Here is a 22,919-nt window from a genome sequence, read left to right as displayed (position 1 = left end):
TGTGGTTAGAAAGTACTAAAACTCCCATCTCACTGGAATCTCTCTTTCGTTGTCTCCCTTTTCTTACACCCAGATCTCTTACAACTGTTTGACGTTCTCTGGTAAACGTGAATGAGATGAGAACATGAGAAATTGGTGAGAAAGAATGAGAGAGAAATATGTAAAAGAATAACTACAAGGACAGAAGCCTAATGGAGAATACCAAAGAGAATAAAGTGGAGGTAATACTGCACGCAATTCGATTCCACTAATTATAGCTTTGTCTTCAAAAGCGGCTGCCTATTTCGCTTCAGCTTAAAATATAAAAAAAAAGAAGAAATATATAATTTGTAAATGATGATATCTATTACAATTTAAGCAATTATTTGATTTTATCAATATATAATTTTTGATATTTTACTCATGTTCTTCTTTAATTTTCACAATTCTTTACCAATTTTTCTTACATTTTTTTTCTTATTCTTCTGCTTCGTTTCGACGTAAAATCTCACGAGATGCAATCCGTAACGTTCAAACACGCGAGCCTACAATGGATTCTCGTGAGGTTACTTACAAGCAAATCATCTAGTCTGTGTGCAGTGAGTGCAAGCTCAACGCAGACGAAAACGACTTTGAGTGTTCTCGACTATACTTGCTGTCACACAAAATCAGATAGTTTACAACGTTCAAGCAAAACGAGCAAAAGAAACAAGAATGTAGGAAAGAAAGATTTAAATAAAAAAATCCAAGTCACGAGATGAAGGTGGTGATGAAGAAGAAGAGGAAGAAGAAGAAGGGGCAAACTGAGAAGAAATGGAAAGGTGGAGCATAGAAAGGATGAAGGAGCGGGACGCTAAAAAATACGCAAGCTGTAAAACAGAGACCGTTTACGACAGTCGTTAAATTCGCTCTGAGCGGCCTGTCTGATTACATTGATGCTGCTTACTGCAAATCGGGTCTCCCCTTTCAACGTCTCTTCTTTCTTCATCGCCACTCGTCATTCTTTTGTGCTAAGAGAAGTTCAAACATATACACACATATGAAGATACTTTTAAACGTGCAATTTACTCCAAAATACCTGTGAGTGTGAAACCTTCAGATCTGTATGACATATACAAGGACTATTGATACTGCGGGTACACTTCTGGGCTCATCATCTGATGATCAGTGAAAAAGTCCTAATTAAAAGCACTATATTTGCATTCGATTTTAATCACTCATAAATTTATGATTTTATTGCTTTCGCATACTCAAATGATGCAGCTCCTTAATTTGAAAGAAACTAATATATATCTGAACAGTGAAACTATTCATCAATTTTATTTTATTACTTTAGTTATGCATAAACTTGGGTACATCTAAAATTTTTATGCCATCCTGTCATCGCCCACGACGCACAACGGATTATGAGAAAGCTGTCTTGTTGCTGTACATTTTTTTTTAAATGAATGATAATTCATGAATAACACCATTCTCATTCAATAATTATCTACCACAACTTTCAAACAATAAAAAATAAGTGTTGATGATTTTGGCTTTTTTTTTCTCATGAATGACGAAAGCAAAAAGACCTGATATGATACATACATTTGTAATTGAAAAAAAAAGTGGAAAAGCTATGTCAATATATAACTACATGTTTCTCATGCTGATAATGTCAAACCTGATAATGAATAGGTTGATTTATAGGCTAAACTAAGGAAGTTTGTGAAATTTTCTACATTGTTTCTTAATTCTATAACATATGACTTTTTGAATTATATTGAAGAAGACAATGTCTCGTCATACGATAAGTATAAATAATTATTAGAAAATATATTTTTTTTTATTATCTATCAGTATGTTGTATGTTCTGAAAATAATTACTTTCTGTTTATAATTGAGTTTCTAGATTAGAAGACGATTATTCTATTTTTTGTTTGTAAATTTAAATTATGATGAAAGTATTTTAACTATTTCTACATTTTCTTTATCTACTGCTTTTTTTTATCAAAACAATATTGTTGTCTAATGCGTCGTTTAGCTAATCGTAGCGGCAAATGAAGTTGTTATTTTTTTTTATTAAAAAAAAAAACAACGGAGACTTTTACTCGCAATTATTCATTAATGTGATTAAAAATTAACTAAATTTAATCAATGATTCAAAATAAAATGCCAACAATTATTAGTATTTGATCCAAAATTGGAGAAAAATAAAACGTAAAACCATTAAACTGAGTTTAGGTGATAGCGTAATTACGAGTTTGGTAAAGACAAGCGAGCAAAAGAGTGGAAGATTATTGAGAAGGAAGAACTTTTCTAGACTACAAACCCGCCCGTTTCGTTTTGGTATTGCTAGACCCGCAGTCTAGTCAGTGAAGTAAAAGCATTTTATATAGGTTGAAATCTGTTTTATGTCCGACGGATTCTCGATTACGACTTGAAGTCTACGAACGAGTCTTCAAACAAAAGAAAAAGAAAGTCGAATCTTTATGCTCTTAAACGTATCCTAATCCTACGGTTATTTTTCTATCCAAGTATATGACTCTTCATTGCAATTCTTCTTCAAGTTTATGTCTTCTATGAATTTTTCGTCTACGGTGGCTTTAAGAAAATAATTTACTGCAAAATAATATCTGACAGGATCAGTAATAATTATATTTATCATTATATATAAGAAGGGCTAACGACTTTATAATACATAAAGTATATTTTTGAATAATTTTAAATATAAAAATTGTAAAGAAATAAATTTTTTAGCACCAAAGGCGTGCCGTGATTATTCTTCAGCAAATTCTTTGGTTGTCATGAAGACACGTGAAAGTGCTTTGACCACGATCATTTTACAGTGGTTACTATTGCAATTCTTGAAAAAATCGTTAAAGAGTCACATAAAATATGAAATAGTGAGGGCGTAACTGACTATGATCCCTCAGATCTTTTTGATAAAGCCGACCTGACGAAGGACTAAAAAAGAAAAGTAAAATCTAGACCTTGTCACAACTTGTATGAACGATGCCCGTAAAGGCAGGCAAGGAAGAATTTTAGAATAATGCTCTTTCTTCTTATAATTTTGTGAAACCTATCAACCGTCTTCAAAATGCTCATAAAAATTTTTGACTCTGAAACTTATTATGAATGAGGATAGATGGAAAGTATATAAATAGCCACTAAAAATAAAGAAGATAATTAAATAATTAAAAACTTTTATCCATAATGAAACTTTCATAATCATTGGGTTATGATATAATGAACAGTATATTAATTTTATAAAAAATAATAATAAAACTTGAAGAGTATGATACTTACCATGACTATGTGGTTGGTCGTTCAGGAGGACTGCCAGGACTTGAAGAAGGTACTCTGCTTGCATGAACGTGAGCGCTTATCACATCCGGTAAAGGTCCACCCAGTACAGTAGGTGGAGGTGCCACTCCTCCAATGTAAGGTGGAAAACCAAAATGAGTTGATGCTCCAATATTTCCCGTAACATTGTAACAATCATATGGATACATTCCTGTATTTTGAATCATCCTCCTTGCCTTCCAAACGGCCATTGCTCGTATTTCATCATTGGCTGTTAATTAAATACATGATCTCAATAAATACATATCAATCATAGACCTAACAATTAATAAACAGTTACAGCTAGAATTTTTTTTTTTAAAATCAATCAATCAAGTTCATCATGAAATTAAAGCATGGATCATCTAGGTATCATGTGCAGAATTACACTGCAAAAAAATTAGAAAACATTCTTATTTTTTTAAGAGTGACTTTTCAAGATTGATAGATAAGGAAGATGTATCGTATTATTATTGAATATTTATTTTCTCAATATCTTGGAAAAAAATGAACTTAATGAAGAAGAAAATACGATTAAACAGAAAACACTATTCTTCTTATATCTTGAATACTCATTTGTGATGCAAGAAAATATAACTGAATCACTGCAGTCATAAGGTATCTAGCTCAATTGCTTTTGACCTTTAATACTTATTAAGTTGATTGCTTTGAAAGCCTATCACACGTGAAACCAGTAATGATATATTGCTTGATTCGATGAGTATAGTTAGATATTATCATAATTATATGATTTTTCAGATAGTCAAAAAATGGTAAATGTGTGAATATCACTTATGTTTAGCGATAATGACAGATATTATAAGAAGAAGATGAAATAATCGTTTCACACAAACGAGTAAAAAATATTAAATACAGAAAATATATTCTCAGATAACGATACATAAAACAATCATCAGTAATAGATGTGATGGAGAAATTTTTGAATATAATGCATTATAGTCAAGTGCTCATAAAAAATAGATAAATCATTTGATCTACCATTTTAAAAGTTTATTGGAATAAGAATGACAGTAGCCTTTCAAGCATAAAACTGGCAATAAAATGATCTCATATTTTTCTTCACCTGCTTAGCTATACTACAATAGGACTAAAAACTATTTAGCTGCTATAGAAATTTAGATATGCATATTAAATGAAGTTCAATAAAGATGAGAAAATAATAAAATCCATTGCATTAATATTTGAAAATATAGTGAGCTCTTGTTATAACACTTGCAGTTATTATTACTCTATTGCACCTATAGCATACCGTTTGAAGAGCACTGTAACAAGGTTTCCCTCTACTATTTGCAAATCCGATAGTCATTATCAATAAATAATATTCATACATACTGTGATTTCCAAATCGACTCGAAGCCACGTGGCAATGAACGTACAGTGCAAATATAAGTTTTTGTTCCGATTTAAGTATGTTCTGTCTGATATGGAAATAGACAGCTATCAAAGTGATGTTCATGCTATAAAATATAGTAAAGAAAATTGTCCTCGACGCACCTGCCATGTATAGATATACTACTTTACCCGGACATAAATGTTTTTCCCTTTGAATTCTAAGAATCTGATTGTGAATGCACCCCGTTTGCTACACTAATACAATACAATATAGCAAGGAGGGTATGGAGCTAGATATAGAATACATGTGCACGCGAGATTAACACCTATATTTATTTCTTTGATATTTTACAATTGCTCTTTTACTGCTTATATAACATAATTTTCGGTGCTAAAAGATATTTATGAATTTGATAATCCAAACTTGTTTGATGCAATTGGTTGCAAAGACATTTTCTTTATATTAACTTATTAAATTGTTACTTTCAAAATTGAAGTATTAACTTATATTGTGCAGATTAAAATGCTGATAATGTTTAGAAATTGGCAATATTTTTATAAATTTAATAAAATCCTCAACATTTATGGAGTTAATTAAAAATTATGAGATTTGATAAACTAATGATAATTATTAAATGTATTTTTTATTTATAAAATATAATGTTAAAGTATTTTTTTTTATTCATACTGTTGTTTATGATGGTTATGTAATTATTGTTGTATTATGTGACAGATTGAATGCGGAAATAGCATCAATTTAAAAAAAAAAAAGGGGAAAATAAATCAACAAATTTCATATTGCAATGTTTCATTAATAACAATAATGATATACAACACAATACAGTACTGATCGTGGGACGAAATTAAATCAAAAATGTACAGCTGTGAATAATTTCAGTGGACTTGCGTTTTAATGATCGAAACTTCCGGCACTAGAATGAAACACTAAACGTTACTTCCATTGTGGAAGCTATATATAAATATAATATAATAGCAAAAATACGTTAGCAAAAAGTTAACTACATAGGGTAAGAAAATGTAACATGTTATTTGTAAATATTTGGTTATAGAAACCATAAATTTAACAGTTAAATAATTGATAGCTTTTTCAAAACATGACTTTTAACTAATCCAAAAGTTTTTTCATAAAATAACTTTGTTGGTTTCAAAATATAAACCGGATGCTAAATTTTATTTTAAAAAATTAATATTTTGGGTTAAATATAAACAAATATTGAGTAAGATCATAAGAAACTGCACTTGGCAATGAGCCAAAAGTAATTCATTGACAGTGAAAATGGTTATTTCACTTATTTTGCATAATACACAGCTCATAGAATAAATCTTACTATTTTTTAAAAATCTACAATGTGTGACATTTGTTACCAATTTATAAATTCAAAGATCTAGAAGCTCTTGTTGGACAGGTTTCCAGAAATTTCTAGAGAAATAAACAAAAAAGGATGCATATTCTTGAATCTTCAACGTTACAGTGTGTCACAAGCTCACTGAAATTAACATTGCACAAGCTTCAGTCGACGCTGCCATTTAGGTAGACAATTAGAAAATACAGACTTATTACAAGTTCTTGACGCTAATACTTTACAGAGCCTAACTTTACTCTTTATGTTATAAATGTTATATTTGAAATAATAATTTCCACACAGAGTGCCTTACGTGTCTAGTTTCAAAGGTTCAAGAAACGTCACGTCCGAATAATTATGAATGCACTCATTGACTATTAATAAAGAATAAGGATTGATACCAGTAAAGAACAGAATGCGAGCAGGAACATTTGGATTTCAGCCAGTGCTACTAATACGCGGTCAAAACTATAAAGGGAAATGTATAATTAGAGTCTATTGTTTCAAGTACTTACTTGAAAAATTATATTTATGGAAAAGAAAAAAATGAATTTTTATAGTTTAGTCAAGTGAGAAAATTAAAGAGGATTTTTTTCTTTACAATCTGAGTGACGAGCCTATTGTACAATAATATGAAATGTTTTTACATATCGTAAAGTGTGCACACGTCGTTTAAAGAGCATAAATAAATCGAGCTTGGTGACTGTTATGTCTCCCGGTTGTAAGGTCCTTTTTACGATTTTATGTCGCGAAAGAGTCATATTGAGAAGAACGAGGGACCTTTTAGAATGTCTTTTAAGTTTCTCAAGTTATAAAACTTAGAAACTTTATGCGTCAGAAACCCGTCGGTTGGTCGAAGTACAGTGTGACATTAATGTCATAGATCATAAGATAATTACTAGCACTTGCAAATCTAATTTCAAATTTAATATCGTTTTTTCCAATTCTTACGACAGGTTATAAGATAAAAAATAAATAAAACTTGAGTGTGAAAAATTGATTATATGCTATAAACATAATAGAATTAATATAATTTACTTAATATACCGAGGTAATTAGATGAGTTTTTTTATTCAATATCATACTAAATATTCATTTATTAATACGTCTCTGTTAATCAATAGATGTATCAAAAAACATAATAGGAAAAAATGCAAAAATTACTTTTAATGTCAAGGAATACTCATATACATTGATACATAAATGTTATATTTATGAACTGAAAAGAAATATGTGCTGAAAAATGTATTGCCAAATCAATCATATGCCGTTTAGTTAAGTTGGCTGACTGTGCCAGGCGATCACCTCACGTCTATATTTCCGCAAGCTAAATCGCTGCATTTACATTATATAAAACTTAATTACACTTGTGTCAATCATTAATGAGTATAAAATTACTGCATAATATATTGTAGAAAAACATCTTCTTACTTTTTTATATTTAATTTCTGATTTGTTTTCCACAGTTTAATATTTTATGAACTATTTATATTAAGTCATTAATATCAAGACACTAAGCTGCATTTTTAAAAAATGCATTTAATGAATTCTAAATGGCTATTGAACTTTAAAATATGTACTAGAAAATTTAAAATTTAATTTTTTTGTTATCGTATATTATTAGTGATTAGATTATTTTATTAAATTGTATTCAATTATTACAATGTCTCGTAATCGATATTAGTTTCAAAGCAATTTTTCCTATAAAATTTAATCGACATATTTTACTATTTTTTTTTAAAGATTGTCTTGAATAAATATGTATGTAAACCTTAATAACAGTGCACACATTTTTTCACATACTTTGTCGGTCTATTGAATATTTATTTACATACCGTTCATTTCTATACCTTGTGTTACTTTAGATGTCATTTATGAAATCACGTACATTGAAAAATGGAAATAGCACAAAGTACGATAGCGAAAAAAATTAGCTAACGTATTATCGTATGGATTGAAACCGTTTATTAATAATGGCGATAAATAAAAAGTTTGAAGGTCTTATTGGTGACACGAGTTTTGTTAAAATAAAAAAAATTGTTTCCTAAAAACTATTATATTTTATCAATTGGGTGATAAGAAAATTATTTAGAGGTTTTTAATACCGATAATATTGTTTACAAAATAGTACAATTATATTAAATGAGTTGAAGAAGAAATTTTAATTTTTCTAGCTCGTGTAATCAATTTGAATTTTCAATACAAAGAAATTTTTTAAAAATGATGAATAGTTAATAGACGAAAAATGTTACACGTGCGATATATCAACATACAAAATCAAATAGTTTGAATCAATATACATAGATTAAATTTTTGCAACTATAATTTAAAATGACTCAGGTTTAAAGCAATAATAGGAAATGAAAACTAATTTTGTAATTTTTATTCATTTACGTAAATGAAGACATTAATGATCAATAATATATGTTCATCTATTTTTATCACAGTTCTCCAACTATTATCAAATAATGTAAGTATCATTAAACTATACAATGATCGAAAGTTTCAAATTATTGTAAATAATTACATGATTTAGAAAAAATTGTAGTATTTCCATATGAATTACAAGAAAAGAAACTATTTTCTTGATTGTAGAATATTACATTTACATGAAAAATATGGAAGCGACATAAATGAATATTTTAAAGATAGATTGCGATTTAATAAAATTGCATAAAGAATATATCGTTTTAGAATGTTATGTAGTGACTTTGATATTTTAACTGCAATTGATAACTTTTTAAATAAAATATTCATGTTAAACATGCAATGGTAGACAATAATACCTGCCATGTTCGTTGTAGACAACGTGTGTTACTTCGTTGCACTCTACATAAGTAGTGCTAGTGTGTGTAATAAATTGAGAAAGATGAGAGTACATACAAGCTATGTCTTTTCCGATCAATATATAATTTATTATATACTACAGAAAAAAACTTATATTCACTGGGTGACTGAATATTTTTGTGAATTGTGCACTGATGGCAAATATACCTCTAACTCAGAGAGAATTCATAATTAATATAGCTATATTGAGAATAGTAGCTATAGTAAGAATACCATACTATCATTGAGACCATAAAATCTAGAATTTATTAATTATTAAAATGATTTAACCGGACCCTAAAATGTCTTTATTACAATTATTCCAATTCCAAAAATTCAATCTAATTTTTCTTCGTTTTTTCAATTAATTTTTTTTTAAATACGATAAAAAAATTTTAAACATTGTTTTGAATTATTTTGAAATTGGAATGATATTTTTTTGAATAGTTTTTATGATTCTTTTTTAGTAGATTCAAGTAGTTTATTTTACTCTACCTTAATATCCAATATTTGCCAGAGAAAACTTTAAGAATCTTCATTGCCGTATTTTGACTAATTATTTTACTTTATTCAAGTACTCATTTAATAGTCAATCAAATTATTTTGAAATAATTTTTTAAATATAATTTAAATCATTTAAATTAACCAGTAGTAAAATTAAATAGAAATAATTTGTAACCACGAAATATCTTCAAAGTTGACATCATCTTCAGGAAGCACATTGGATCTTCATTGGAGCTATCCATTGGTTTCAATCAATGGTTCTGATACTTGGGTCAATTATTTTCATGATCAGATCAAGTTAGAAATATCAAAAGTTATAATACCCATTAATCAAAATAGCAGAATACTAAAATTTCATGTTATAAAAAAAATATTAATGTCAGAATTAAAATCTTCAATTTGATAAAATACACTCTTTGACAGCCAGAATATCTTGAGAAGAAGTTTGGCCAGAGCTGGAGAAAAAAATGCTCTTTCTAAGCATTTATTGGTTCACAATACATCAATAATTTTAATTAAATCTAATATTTTTCGTCCATTCACAATAAAAAAAACGCAATTTTTTAATTATCACAAATTTAGACATAATATATGTGTATAAATGAAAATAAAATCAGGAAATATAAAGTATAAAAACAACATGTGTTTATGAACATAACAAGTTACACAATGTTAATAATAAATACATTTCAGCGTGCTAATAATCTTGATATCTAATGTGTTAAAGATAGATGATAGTTAATGTGACACTACACTATACGGAGGAATGACAACAAGTAGCTTACAGAATTATACAGAATGACTATGCAACGCGTTTTTTATCATTGTGAATGAGACGTAGCACAGCTCATGAAGTGGTTTGAAAAACGTGACTAGAATTATTTTCACGCTATAACACCACTGATCTCATGACAATTAGTACATTATTCATAATGAATTTCATGTTTCTTACCTTCCATAATACGCCTCGATGCCTCTTCCATGTCTGCTCCTGCATCTTTTAATATTATATACACCAATGGCAACATCTCCCACGAAAACCAAAATCGCTCCAATAGTTTTGTACTACATTCCAGTAGCACCTCGACACTTTCATCTAAATATCAAAAATATTTATTGGCATTAGAGACTTATTATTATCAAGAATTTTTTATTTATTAAATAATTAAATTATCACTGATACGAGAAAGTGGAGTAATTACGAATGCATGTTAGAGAAAGTATAGTACCTTTTGCCCAGATTATACGAGAAAAAAATTACCAAGAAAGAAAAAATTAAAAAATCATGAGATAATAATTTAATAAAACTATTTTTTTTTTCAGAGAATAATTTTAAAATTATTACTTTAAAATTCACTCATATTTTTCTCAACATGGGTGTGAAGTTAAATTTCTCTCATGAATAAGTTAAAATTATAGCCATAATTAGAGCGTGTTAAAAGGGCCATAGTGTAGTCTTTACATGAAATTGGTTATTTTAAAAATAATTGTAATGGATTGGTAGAAAAAATCTTTTGTGTTTTGATTATCCGTAATTATAAGACTTGATATTATTGTCTTTACACCTGGTACGATATTTTCAGCATGTAGATTTCATGACATGCAGAACAGTCTGCGAGTTTATATTGATTAGAAATGGTAAGTAATTATTGCTAGTGTTTGAATAGAAGAAACCTAACGGGACAATAGTTTCTACGCTGTTATAGTATGATATATTAGGTATTACGTGAACCAATGCCGTCCCATAAGGTAGTCGCGACTCCGCCCACAAGAATCAGGACTCTTTTTGAAATGTAAACGGTGCTCTCAGAGACATTATGTCGTTGTTCTGAGGGATACGAGTGAAAATCTGATAGAATTTTATTAAATATCCCTCAAATTGAATTGTTTTAATCAAAGGTATTAATATTCATTTTGTTACAAATAAACTGGATTCTTGGAAACAGAATTTAAACACGGAACCAGTTACCAATTAAAACAAGTCGCATTTATTTCTCCAATTATAAATATGTAAAAATGAAGAAATAAAGATAATATAACTTATCAACTTGAAGAAATAAGAAATTTATTTTTAATTACAATAATTATAAAAATTTCCATTCAAAATGAACGTAGAAAAATACCTTAGATAAAATATGAATTATTGTATGAATCGATTATAGCTTTACTAATGATACAAATTGTAAATAACATTGAGAATGATAAAATTTGCTAAAGTGTATTTTGCGACGATAATACCATAATAATATAACTGATAATACAATGAACTGACTACTTGAACTAATTGAATATTTATTTTAATAATAAAATATTATCTTAGCTTTTTAAATAAATATAATGATGACACTACTATATTTTTAATAAATAATCAAATTATTACTGAAGGAGTAGTTAAAAAAATTTTTAATTGAATATCGGAGTAATATTGATCTTTCAGAAAATTATGATCAACATTAAGTGATTCGGAGCACTTATTGATACGGTCAGATTTGAATAAACCTCTTTTTATTCAGAGATATCAAGTTCGAGAGTCCATATTCTTTATACGAAAGTCATTAAAAAAATTCGTTATGAAACGATAAATTATTAGATTTAATCTACCAATGCTGTCATTAGGAATAATTTAACGTTCATTTATTAACGTAGTATAGATAAAGAAAAAGAAAAAAAAAATGTTGAGTTTTGAATAAAATAATAGTCGGACTTTAATCTATTTCCGTAGTGAAAATTAAATGAATTTCTATCGAGATTGTTACTAAAACTACTAATTTGTGTAAAAAAATATATCCAAGTATCTCATGATTTCTTAAAAGAGTATTTATTACGTATTCTAACGAATAAAGAAAATTGCAAATTATTGTCTTATGATAGAGAGTAGTTATTTGAAACAGTCAGAATAATAATTCTCTGCTGATTAACATTTTATAATTTTTCTACATCGTTTGAGTTTTTTTTCAGTCTCTCTGAAATCGTATATTTCAACGATTCGCCTATCATACTGTTAATGTTCTTAATAATAAAATATTTTATATTCTGAATTCTGATAAACTGTAAATTTCCTCTAGTTTTGTAGCTATCTAACAAGAGTATTAGCTAATCCAACTGCTGCTGTAATTATTAGTACGTATTTCCTCAGAACTAGTGTCAATTTTATATGTCCATAATATTTATATTCTTGTAGAAAATACTTAATGAATAGAAAAGGTGTGAGTTTGATACGTTGGAAATATTCTGATAAAATTCACATAAAGATATTGGATGTGATCACAATAAAATGTAGAACACTTGCATAAAGTTGAAATAAAATATTTTTTTATATAAATAAACTAAAGCAGATGTTATAATTAGACATTGTAAATTATCTGTTATTAACGTAACACGACAATATTTTTTATTTTCTGCTATTCACTTGATGATCACTATCAAACGTATATTCCAACAAATACATGAAACTTCTATATTCAATAATATTATGTTTGATCATAGACAAGAATTTTTTAATATCATTGAATTGATATCACAAATTTTTTTTCTTCATCACAAAATTTATAAGACAGTCATTCCAAGTCATGTGAAAGTTTGCATAAATGATTTCATGGAAAAGATAGAATGATTCGCTGAAAGGTAATCTAGAACATTTAGAATGAACAACAAACCAATCAGTCGTTACACTTGCATACTCTGTGACGATACCATACTTATACAAATGAAAGTATTGTATTATAATACTGTAACATGGGATCACTGCCTGTTAGTTACAGTTACAAAATAAAATATAGGCTTAAAGTACATTCAGTTCTCTTTTTTCATTGAGAGAAAATAAAATAGAAAAGTTAACTAAAATATTAATTAATAAACTTTTTGAAAGAATGGGAATAAAAATCATGAAAGTATTCATGCTAAAATGATCATTCAACACCAAATGCAAATACAGTTGAAAAGAATTAAAAAAAATTTGTTATGTCTAACACTTTATCACGAACTGAAGAAATAAAACACAATATTACTAAGAAGTCACTATATACGATATGAATATATCCCATACCCAAGAAGTATCATGATAAGAGTGTTACTAAATATTTTGCACATTTAATGTCTTGCAGTTTATGAAGTTCAAATTATGCTATAATAATCAATATAATAAATTATTCTATAGACAATAGATTTTTTTAGTATAAATTCGAGTGATGCCTACATGAGTAAATGTCCATATACAACTCTGTAGGCTCATGTTGCAGAGAGAAAATGGGTGAGAGGCCATCGAAAAGCATATGATATGTACCATAGGAAAAGAGAGAAGATTCAGGGGCCTGCGAGAGTACGCTTTGTAGCAATGATACTGTTGTCCTGCGTAATCGAATCTCCTTTGTCAAGTATGAGGACCGAATTTACAGACATAGGATTGCAGAGTTGATACATAGATTTATGACTGCGTATCGGATTGAGAACTGTTTTTTTTTTTATTTCGTGATAGAATAAGGTGAAAAATGAAATGATGGAGGAAATAATTCATGTCAATGATGAAGTATTGGTAAAAATACATAAAAGTAATTTTAAGAAAGCTATGATTATGTTAATCATGAATATTAACAAGGAATGTATGGGTCAAGTGGTGTACACATTGTTGATGCCTTTAATGACTTAATCATGTAAAGTAAATTAATGCAAATGAATCCAGAAGAAAAACTTCTAAATTAAATAGGTTTTATCTTTTAAATGATTAGAGCTTTCTGTGTTATAAAACTATTAAATAATGAACATGAAAACAAATGATGAAGATACAACTTGAAAATTGCAGCAACATCACTTCTTGAATAGAATCGATAAAAGTAGATGACTTGTTCTATAAATCAGAGAGTCAAAAATTAGTAAAACAATTTTATGACATCCTCAAAAGTATCTGAGGGTGAGCTAAAAACATCAAAAAGGGTAGTTGCTATTTGAAAGAATAGAGAAGAAAGTGACACATCATTTAACCGTACGTGTCGTAAAGCGTCTCGATGATGAGACTGGCCTTACTCACTAAACTGTGGCTGGGAGACTTTACTATTACCTATAAGCTGAATCCCCTTGAACCTATAGCCAGTCATCAAAATGCTCCGTCGATTCTTGATATTATTCTTATATCTTTTACGGTCGTAAATTTTGCTGAAAGTTACGGTGAATCTCCTTTAGGATTGAAATAAGACAGAATTCAGATTGTCTTTTTTAACCATTCATGTGTAAATTTTCGAGAATTATCAATAAAGTTTATGTTATAAATTTTATTTTAGATTCAAGTTAGCATTGAAAAATTTGAAACTCTGTAATGCCTTTATTTGTGAAAATTTTAAAAGATTATTTATTTTTAAAAAAACTGCTGGTTATCCAGTAATAAATAAATTCTTAAATTTACTGTTTAATAAAAATAAAATGTAAAATACTGTTCAATTTCAATAAAATGTTACTGTTAACGTGTAAGAATATTTTTAATCGAATTAGATGATTAAAGTCAATTAGATATGATTAAATTATTGGTAATGAATCTTATAAATAATTGTAATATAATTGTGGTTTATTTAAAAAGACTTAAAATATATCGGTGATTTTTTTGGGGATAACTTGAACATGAGAATAGAATTTTGCAAGGAATGTAATTCATTACCGACCTAGAACTAATCGCAGACTTATTACCCATTAATGGTGTTTACGCGATGAAGCTATAAACCATTATGTTCCCAAGTGCTTCAACTCAGCAGAGGCAGCTGGAGACGCTATTATCACTCTACCAAATGTTATACTTTTTTTTATTGTTTTTCGAATTATTCACCCTATTAACACAAAGTACAAACTATATACCTTTAAAATCTGTCAGTATTATTTTCGTAAATTCATTCATACATCTACCGTGGCAGGAATGTTGAAAACTGATACTTTTTTCAGAGCATTCTCATAAAATCAAAAAAAATTGGCAAAAAAGTTTTAATGAATTTTTAATATTCTATTAAATTCAATTTATCAATAGCTGTTATGTTCAATATTGATTTTAACTAAATGTTTTTTTAGTTCATGCTTACTATTATTGATGAACTACGGTAAGTAAGCATCGAAGACAAAATTAAAGGGGAACATTTACTTATTGAAAGGGTATTAAATTAAATTAATTGTTAAATTAAGATTTATAAAATTGAAAATTTAAATTTACAAAAGAAAAATTATGTAGGACTATATTATTATTATTATTATTATTAATGTGATGAAAATATATTAAGAGATATACCCTAGTTATACTTTATATTATTTATCATAACTAACAGAATAAAATTATCTGTACTAATGTGTTTTTCTTTTTTTTTATAAAAAGTTTGCTCAAAATGAATGAATAACAGATTATTTTCTCCATATTGACCCAACATACATTTTTGTTTTCAAAAAATTTTTGCTTTAAAAGTTCGTCAAATATTAGATGAAAAAGTGATCAATCAATTACTGAGTTTTTACACGGAATTTCAGTCTACACTGACAGGAAATAACGAGAAAAATGGTATACTGTGATGACTTCAAATTGAGAATGCAAATTTCTGAATGTGTACTAATGTGTGATAATTTTCATCACAACTTTTTGATTACTTGCTAATGTTATTTTATTAATGTTTTCAAATCTGTATTGATCAAAAATCAATCTAATAAAAGATAACATTCAGTTGTTTGAAGTTGTTGGAATAATTTTCTGAGGTGTTCAGTTCAAGACTACAACCTATTACATCAAAAAGTCCAAAGAGATCGTAAAGTTAATCTTGGATAAGCCACGTGACTCTCAAGCAAAATCTATTCTTTCGACCCTACTTTTTTATGGCAAGGGTAAGATGATAGTTTAGCTATTGTTCAAATTGTGATAATAATATAGCGAATAGAATATAAAAATATAGAGTAATTTGTTATACACATGTAAAATTCACTCACTATTATTATATAATAAAATTAGTTGTATCTATTATTCAAAATCAGAAAGGTTTGAAGAAGCTTTCTATATGTAGGTAGAACACGAAATAAATTTTCTTATAGTCATGTGCTTTTTGAGAAGTTATAAAAAAATTCTATTTCAGTTATTGATAACTCGAACTGAAAGGGTGGTTACACTTTTGTTTTTTTTTTAATACTGAACTAGATCATAAATTCAATAAAATTATCGTAAATAATTGATAGAATTTATTAGTTATCTAAAAAGGATTCTTGTTGTAACATACTTGCAATATTTAGGAATTAAATTACCCATAAATATTTGTATAATTTTCATTGACAACAAGATGACAGTCCAGGTTGATCTGAATAAAAGTCAGTATCTCAAAAGTGTATGTGAAATGTGAACTCGGTGGTGATGAAAATAAGAGGGTCGTTAAAATGCCGAAAGAACGGATGTTGCATGCATACATACAAATTCAACATCGTATAGTTATACTTATACATCGACAATAGAAACTATTTTATGAGAAGGAGAGCAGAATAACGATAACTTTTTAAAACGTGCAGGCCGCTCGTAAAAACACGGAGCCTGAGAGCTTCTAGGTTTTGGCTTTAGTTATAAGTCCGTATTATATTAGTCGGTTTCGAATGGTTCACCAACCAATGAGGATGCTCGTAAACCTGAGAGACTCGACATTCAGTCGTACTGTCAAGTGAATGAGTATTGCTTGAATTTCGACGAGATCGCTCACTATTCAATATACCTTTCTATTGAATATACACTTATTATCGACACTATCAACCATGTACAGTGAGATTATTCATTTTCAATCTTCTTTCTCCATATAATTCTGACTGATTAAAATTTTTATCAACATTATGCTTGATTCATATTTGCTGACATATATATTTGTTAGTGAAATGAATATTGTATATTTAAATATATAGATAAAGTATACTTGGAAAGTTTGTAATTCATACTATGCTGAAGTAAATATTAAATTAAAATCTTCATGATAAGGCTAAATAGTACTGGTAATTAGAGCAACAGTTGACTTTACTAACTTAATTGCTTGATAATGAAGATTCATTATAAATAAAATACTTTATTCCCTGGGAAACAACGCGCATTTTATTTACCACTAATTAAAGAGTAAATCTATTCAAATGGGCTTTAGAAACGATCGGTTTAATAAAATAAAATATAATTTTTTTTTCTTCCTCCTACTGTCTTACGAATACTGAACGTGCAGCTTTGTTTGCAGATCATGCAGCTAAGAAAGAAGGTCGCTCTATCACTTTAATAATGACTTCGAGTTATTACTTACGAGCAAATTATTTATTTTGTTAGCAGTTGGAGAAAATGATTTGTAATTGTGTAGTTTCCAATTTTGGATAAACTGTGGTTGAAAGTAATATTGTTAAATGTGCATTAAATTTCAAATTGTTATTCAATTAATAATTAAATAAAAATTGTAACTCTTTTAGTAACTAATTAGTGGAATAATATGGTAATATTTCGTTTATGTTGTAACTTGAAGCGAAAGAAAGCATTAAAAAAATACTTTTACGTTCAGCAAGACAGTAGGGAGAAGTTGAATAAGATTGAACGCAACAGGTAGGAAACATTGCCCGAAATATAAGTATCATATTGCCTCAACCGCAAGAACTTAATAAGATCGCTACGTCGATTAATTCACTTTGAAATAATTTGTCGCAATCATTGAAATAAAACAATTTATAGGATTTTTTATGCATATATGTGACTCACAACTCCTCGGTTCAAGTAATTGCGTAGCCGAGGATGAATGATTGTCGAGGGGAGATGATAGCTTCTGTAAAGTTGGAACACTAACGATGTGGACACCAGTACTACCGTAATTACTTATAGGCGAATCTCCACTGCTGCTGTCACGACTACCCTCTAGACTCCTCACGGATTGACGGACCGAAATCAATCGTTTTCGGTCCAAGGCCAATGGCCGAGGTTCCACCTGCTGAGAAAAAAAACTATAAAGGTCATAGATCTTCGTGTTTTTGTAAATTATAGGAGCACGAACAGTTATTTGCTTTAAACATCTGATCTGTAATTGATTCTGTTGAATTCTATTTCCAAGTTAAAGAAAAGCAGCACATGAATTATACTCCATTATTTACTACATTATTTCAAATTGTAATCATTTCAACTATATTTCTAAAGAAAAGTTTAACTTTTATTAGGTTGAGTTACATGCAAACTTCGCTCTGATCATATTTAGCGTGTTACTTTTTATATATTTCACAATAATTTTTTTCTTTTAATGCAGATAATATAGTTCCATGCACTTGGTAAATTTCTTTTTTATACTTGACTATTATGAATATACTGAATATTGTCAAAGTGATTAAACATTTTTCATGTTCTAAATAGGTATTCGAATATCCAAGATTCTATTTTACCTCTGAATAATATAAATTTTTAGTATGAAAAAATTTTAGGGCAAAATAAAATATATATGATATCTATAGAACTTTCAAAATTTATCAATAGATTTTGTTAATAGTTTGAACAGTTGGCCATGATGAAAAAAATGTTTGGTGCTAAATTAAAACATCATTTTTAGTACACTAGTAAAAACAATTCATATGTATGAACAATGATATTTTTTGAAACTTATTAAAAAAAAATGTTGTTCAACTTCTATTCAAATAGCAGCTTACGACTAATAAAACATTCTTTTCATTAAAAAAAAAAGTTCTTTCGTTCATATCATGTGTCAGTGGTTAAAAGAGCTATAATTCATGTCTTATGGTCTTAATAAAGTAATAAAATTTAAAAAATCTGTAAACATGAACACAAAACATATGTGCAGTAGTCACGATTTGGTTAAAAGAATTCAACAAAAAAAATCATATACTCTTTCCTAAGGAACAAAGAAAAAATAACCTCTTCCGGTCTGCGAACTCTTGTGGTGTCCTGGTCGTCAGCTCTCCTGATAGCTGTTTGTAAAGCCATAACCCTTTGACGATCCTTGGTAAGAATACACTTCTTACAAGTGCAATTTCGATACTTACAGTATCTTTTGTGCCCCTTGAGAGCAATTTTCAATTGGTGATTGCGGCAACGCGCGCAATTTGGAGGTGTTCTTGAATTCACTCCTGTGTTTCCATTTCCAGAAGAATTGACATCATTAGGAAATGATGAAATTTCGTTTTCACTACTCATTATTAAATATTTAATTGTCTAATCACTATAGTTATATAATATCACTTTATGTCAAATGAAATTGTTATAAATATTCAAAAATTTTTGCACTACTTTCTTTTACTTGAATGAAAGTTTCCACCGTTGTTTTGATACATGAAAAACTTTTTTCTCCAGCATTTTTATGGCTCAAGTCGATAACCTTCGTGAGGATCTCAAATCTGTAAAAATAAAAAAAAATATTAAATGACAACTTGTTTTTCTAATCATTTTTATATTTTAATAATCAATAAAACTGTTAGTTTTATAAAATAAGATCAGTTATTGTAGGCTTGGGCTAAATTATATGCAAAGAATTACTATGTAAATAACCACTACTAAAAGTATTGCAAGAAAATCTCTAATAAAATATTGGACATTATTAAAATTCCTATCAAGAATACATTTATTCATTTCATTAAAAAATTTTTAAAATTATATAACATAATAAAAATATATTTTAAAAAATAATAAATGTCACATTTTGAAAACCTATAATAAGTATGTAAGTATATAAGTATATTTTTCTCTATAGTGCAAATTCTTGGTAAAGTAATAAATTGTTTATGTTAGTTAATTTCAATTATTAGATGAATTCAATTCTCAATTAGAAATAAGAAAAATATTTGATAAGATCACATAGACAATAAATGAAAAAAGAAATAGATGAGACCTAATAATACAATGGTATAATTAAACATCATTTGATATTCGCTAACTTTGTCAATATATTCAGTTAATTATAAGAAGATATCATGTGATAAGTAGTATGAACTGTTATTAAAATGGGAATATAGGCATTAACCGCGGGGCAGTGAATCAATATATAAAAAGAGTGTATAAATGATAATTTTGCATAATCGATTGCTAAATTATTCACTATATTATACTATGAATTAATTAACTATCGACACGAAAGTTGCCCTCTAGCAATGAGCAATGTTTATAAGTATTGTAACGTACAATTAGTTAAAAAATGAAGATATGTTGATCTCATTCTTATGTATCAATACATCATATATCTATTTCATAGATACAAATAGCACGAGTTTAGGTATTGATAAATCATTTATATAGATGTAACTAACAACTACATATTTAGAACTAGATTGCGTCAATTAATTGATACATAGTTTAATATATTTCCATTTTCAAGTATCAGCGTAGAGAAAAAAATAGTTACATTGTATATTATCAGTTAATCCAGTAAATAATATGTAAATTTCTACATCTATTATGCATTTTAAAGATTTATAGATTTATTTTAATTCTCGTTTTTCCAGGTTCATCCAGTGTAGTTAATTTTTAACACAGATTGATAAATAAGTAGTTGCAGTAAAGAAACACGCACGTGAAAATCTCTCTTCATGTTACCTATCCTATTATTTGTTATTTTTTTATAAAAAAATATCATTCTATGAGTGACATGCTTGAATTTTTTTTTAGAGGAAGTTATATTCTATGGTGAGTAGATATTGCAGTAAATGACCCCTCTAAACTTATCTAGCTTGGAAGAAGTTTTAATAATTTTCTTGTAATTTCCAACGGTATAATTGTATTAGTTTGTAGTAGTTCTATAATCATATTAAATACTCAAGTCTTTTTCGCATTGTTATCATATAATATAAACACATGTTGCATGTATTTGACTTACTACTACTAATATATTTTTATCAGCAAGTGAGATTATGTTAGATACTACAAGTTATTCGAGTTTGTCATTGTGTCCAATAATCAAAAATAACCATGTAGTAATTGAGCAAGTTCCCGCAACGGTAACATTGTATTAGCCTCTTACACTTACATAGCAATCTGATGACAATCAAGATGAATATGAGCCATCTATATAATTGCTCACATGTTTACATTTCGTGTCATAATTTAGTTTAAAATGATCCACTGTCCTCAACATAGATTTCTTAACTATTGATTGTATTTAAACTGTACTAGCTCAGTCACGGAAGTAAGTGTTTTAAAATCATGATTGTGCCGTATTTTTTCTCTTCCTGATACTTGCCAATTAATTGACGTTAGATTTATCTCTAGAAATCCTTTTATAATTAGCAATTAAGTTTACATTTGATATGTTGAGTTCGTTAAAGAATGAAACTCATTGTATTTGGATTCAATGAAAGTTCTGTAAGTTGAAACGAAAAAAGAAATTATTATATACTAGACTCATTTTCAGCTATCTTGTGGTTTTGATATAATATAACAATGTATTTTCTTACCTGTCAATACGAAATTTTGGAACTTTTGTGTCTTGTCTGCATTATTCGTTGTTCTCACGATTGTAACAACTGCTAAGCCACAATCAGCAGTCGAAAATAAAGAATATTATATTATTTCTATTTATTCCCACGGCGTGTGGTTAAAGTGTATTTTTTAAAATACACGCAAAAATATTCCAATACAAAATCAGTGAATTTTCATTATCGCGTGCGATTCAAAATGTATCAAGGTGATAAGTAAAAAACACGCACATCGCACTTTTTTCTTTTCTCAATACTTTTTGTTATTTTCTTTCTTCTGAACTCGCGTGCACACGCTGCGCACCAAGTACGCGCTCGCGCCTGTCACGTGGAACAGGCGCAGCAACAGCAGGGAGTCACCGCCCCCGGAAGTCAAGGTCCAACCCCCCAAATACGCCTGCAAATATTTCAAAGTGCCTTTGGTCATATACAATTCAAAAACATATTTTTATTGTTACCAAGCTTCCAAGTCCATACTAAATATCAAGGTGAAACGGAAAAAATCAAAACTTATTTTTCACTATTCGTGTTCATGTAAACATGGAAAAAAAACACGAGTCTTTCTAAAGACTGCAATAAAGAAACTAACTACAACTTTCTAGAATGTTTTGAAAAATCACAATTTTTTACATTGATACTAAGTGTAGAATAATCATAAGCAATAGTATTGTAAATATTACAAAATAATAACTTCCATTCACAGATTCACGAAATAAAAACAAATTTTTAAGCGAGACCGAAAGTCTGATCATCACCAATATGTAGTCCGTTGCTCACTAAGAGTGTTGGTAGCGGCAGCACTCCGTGGTAATGCACGTTAGTTTGTGGTGGTTCAACGAGACGACGGCGGCGGCAACGGCGGCGCGACAGTGGCGACAGAGGCCAACACACAAGTGGCACCAGTGAGAAAGAGATAGCAGAAAAGTCACAAATGGTGGGGTAAAGAAGGCCGTCGGTAGACCAGCATACAGGAAGAACAAATCGCAAAAGGTGGGGTTTGTTAGGCAAGCAGTTATCGCAACTACAGAGGGGATTATTTCGTGCATTCAAGAAAGGGTGTCGGTGACAATTTTACCACCAGGACTTCTCAAAATGACTTCATTTTTCTGAGGTCTAATTGACCTGAAGTCACTCTTTGATGTGCGTCATCAA

At 28.6% G+C, this 22,919-nt stretch overlaps 1 protein-coding gene across 7 annotated transcripts in view; it reads right to left on the bottom strand.

Annotated features, from left to right (window-relative positions):
- Positions 1–22,575, bottom strand: part of dsx (doublesex) — a 28,797-nt gene extending 6,222 nt beyond the window's left edge. For 2 of the 7 annotated variants that reach the window (XR_004690466.1, XM_035085195.1), the window contains exons 1-5: positions 21,747–22,575; positions 19,219–19,697; positions 18,064–18,289; positions 10,303–10,446; positions 3,268–3,535 (exon numbers count right to left, since the gene is read on the bottom strand). Coding sequence is in view for 5 of the 7 variants with exons in the window: in XM_035085195.1 (XP_034941086.1) it covers positions 3,273–3,535; positions 10,303–10,446; positions 18,064–18,289; positions 19,219–19,497 (912 nt within the window). In the remaining 2 variants the exon portion in view is untranslated. Of the gene's footprint in view, positions 1–3,267; positions 3,536–9,341; positions 9,806–10,302; positions 10,447–18,063; positions 18,290–19,218; positions 19,698–21,319; positions 21,523–21,592; positions 21,653–21,746 lie in introns of those variants that run through there. The other 5 variants (XM_035085197.1, XR_004690467.1, XM_035085199.1 and 2 more) reach the window with 5 other exon arrangements.
- Positions 22,576–22,919: the final 344 nt, after the last annotated feature.

The sequence above is a fragment of the Chelonus insularis genome, unplaced genomic scaffold, assembly GCF_013357705.1.
Source record: "Chelonus insularis isolate UGA/USDA-ARS -01 unplaced genomic scaffold, ASM1335770v1 contig_399_pilon, whole genome shotgun sequence".
NCBI lineage: Eukaryota > Metazoa > Arthropoda > Insecta > Hymenoptera > Braconidae > Chelonus > Chelonus insularis.
Note: the sequence above shows the minus strand (reverse complement) of the source record. Positions and strands in the feature narration are given on the sequence as shown.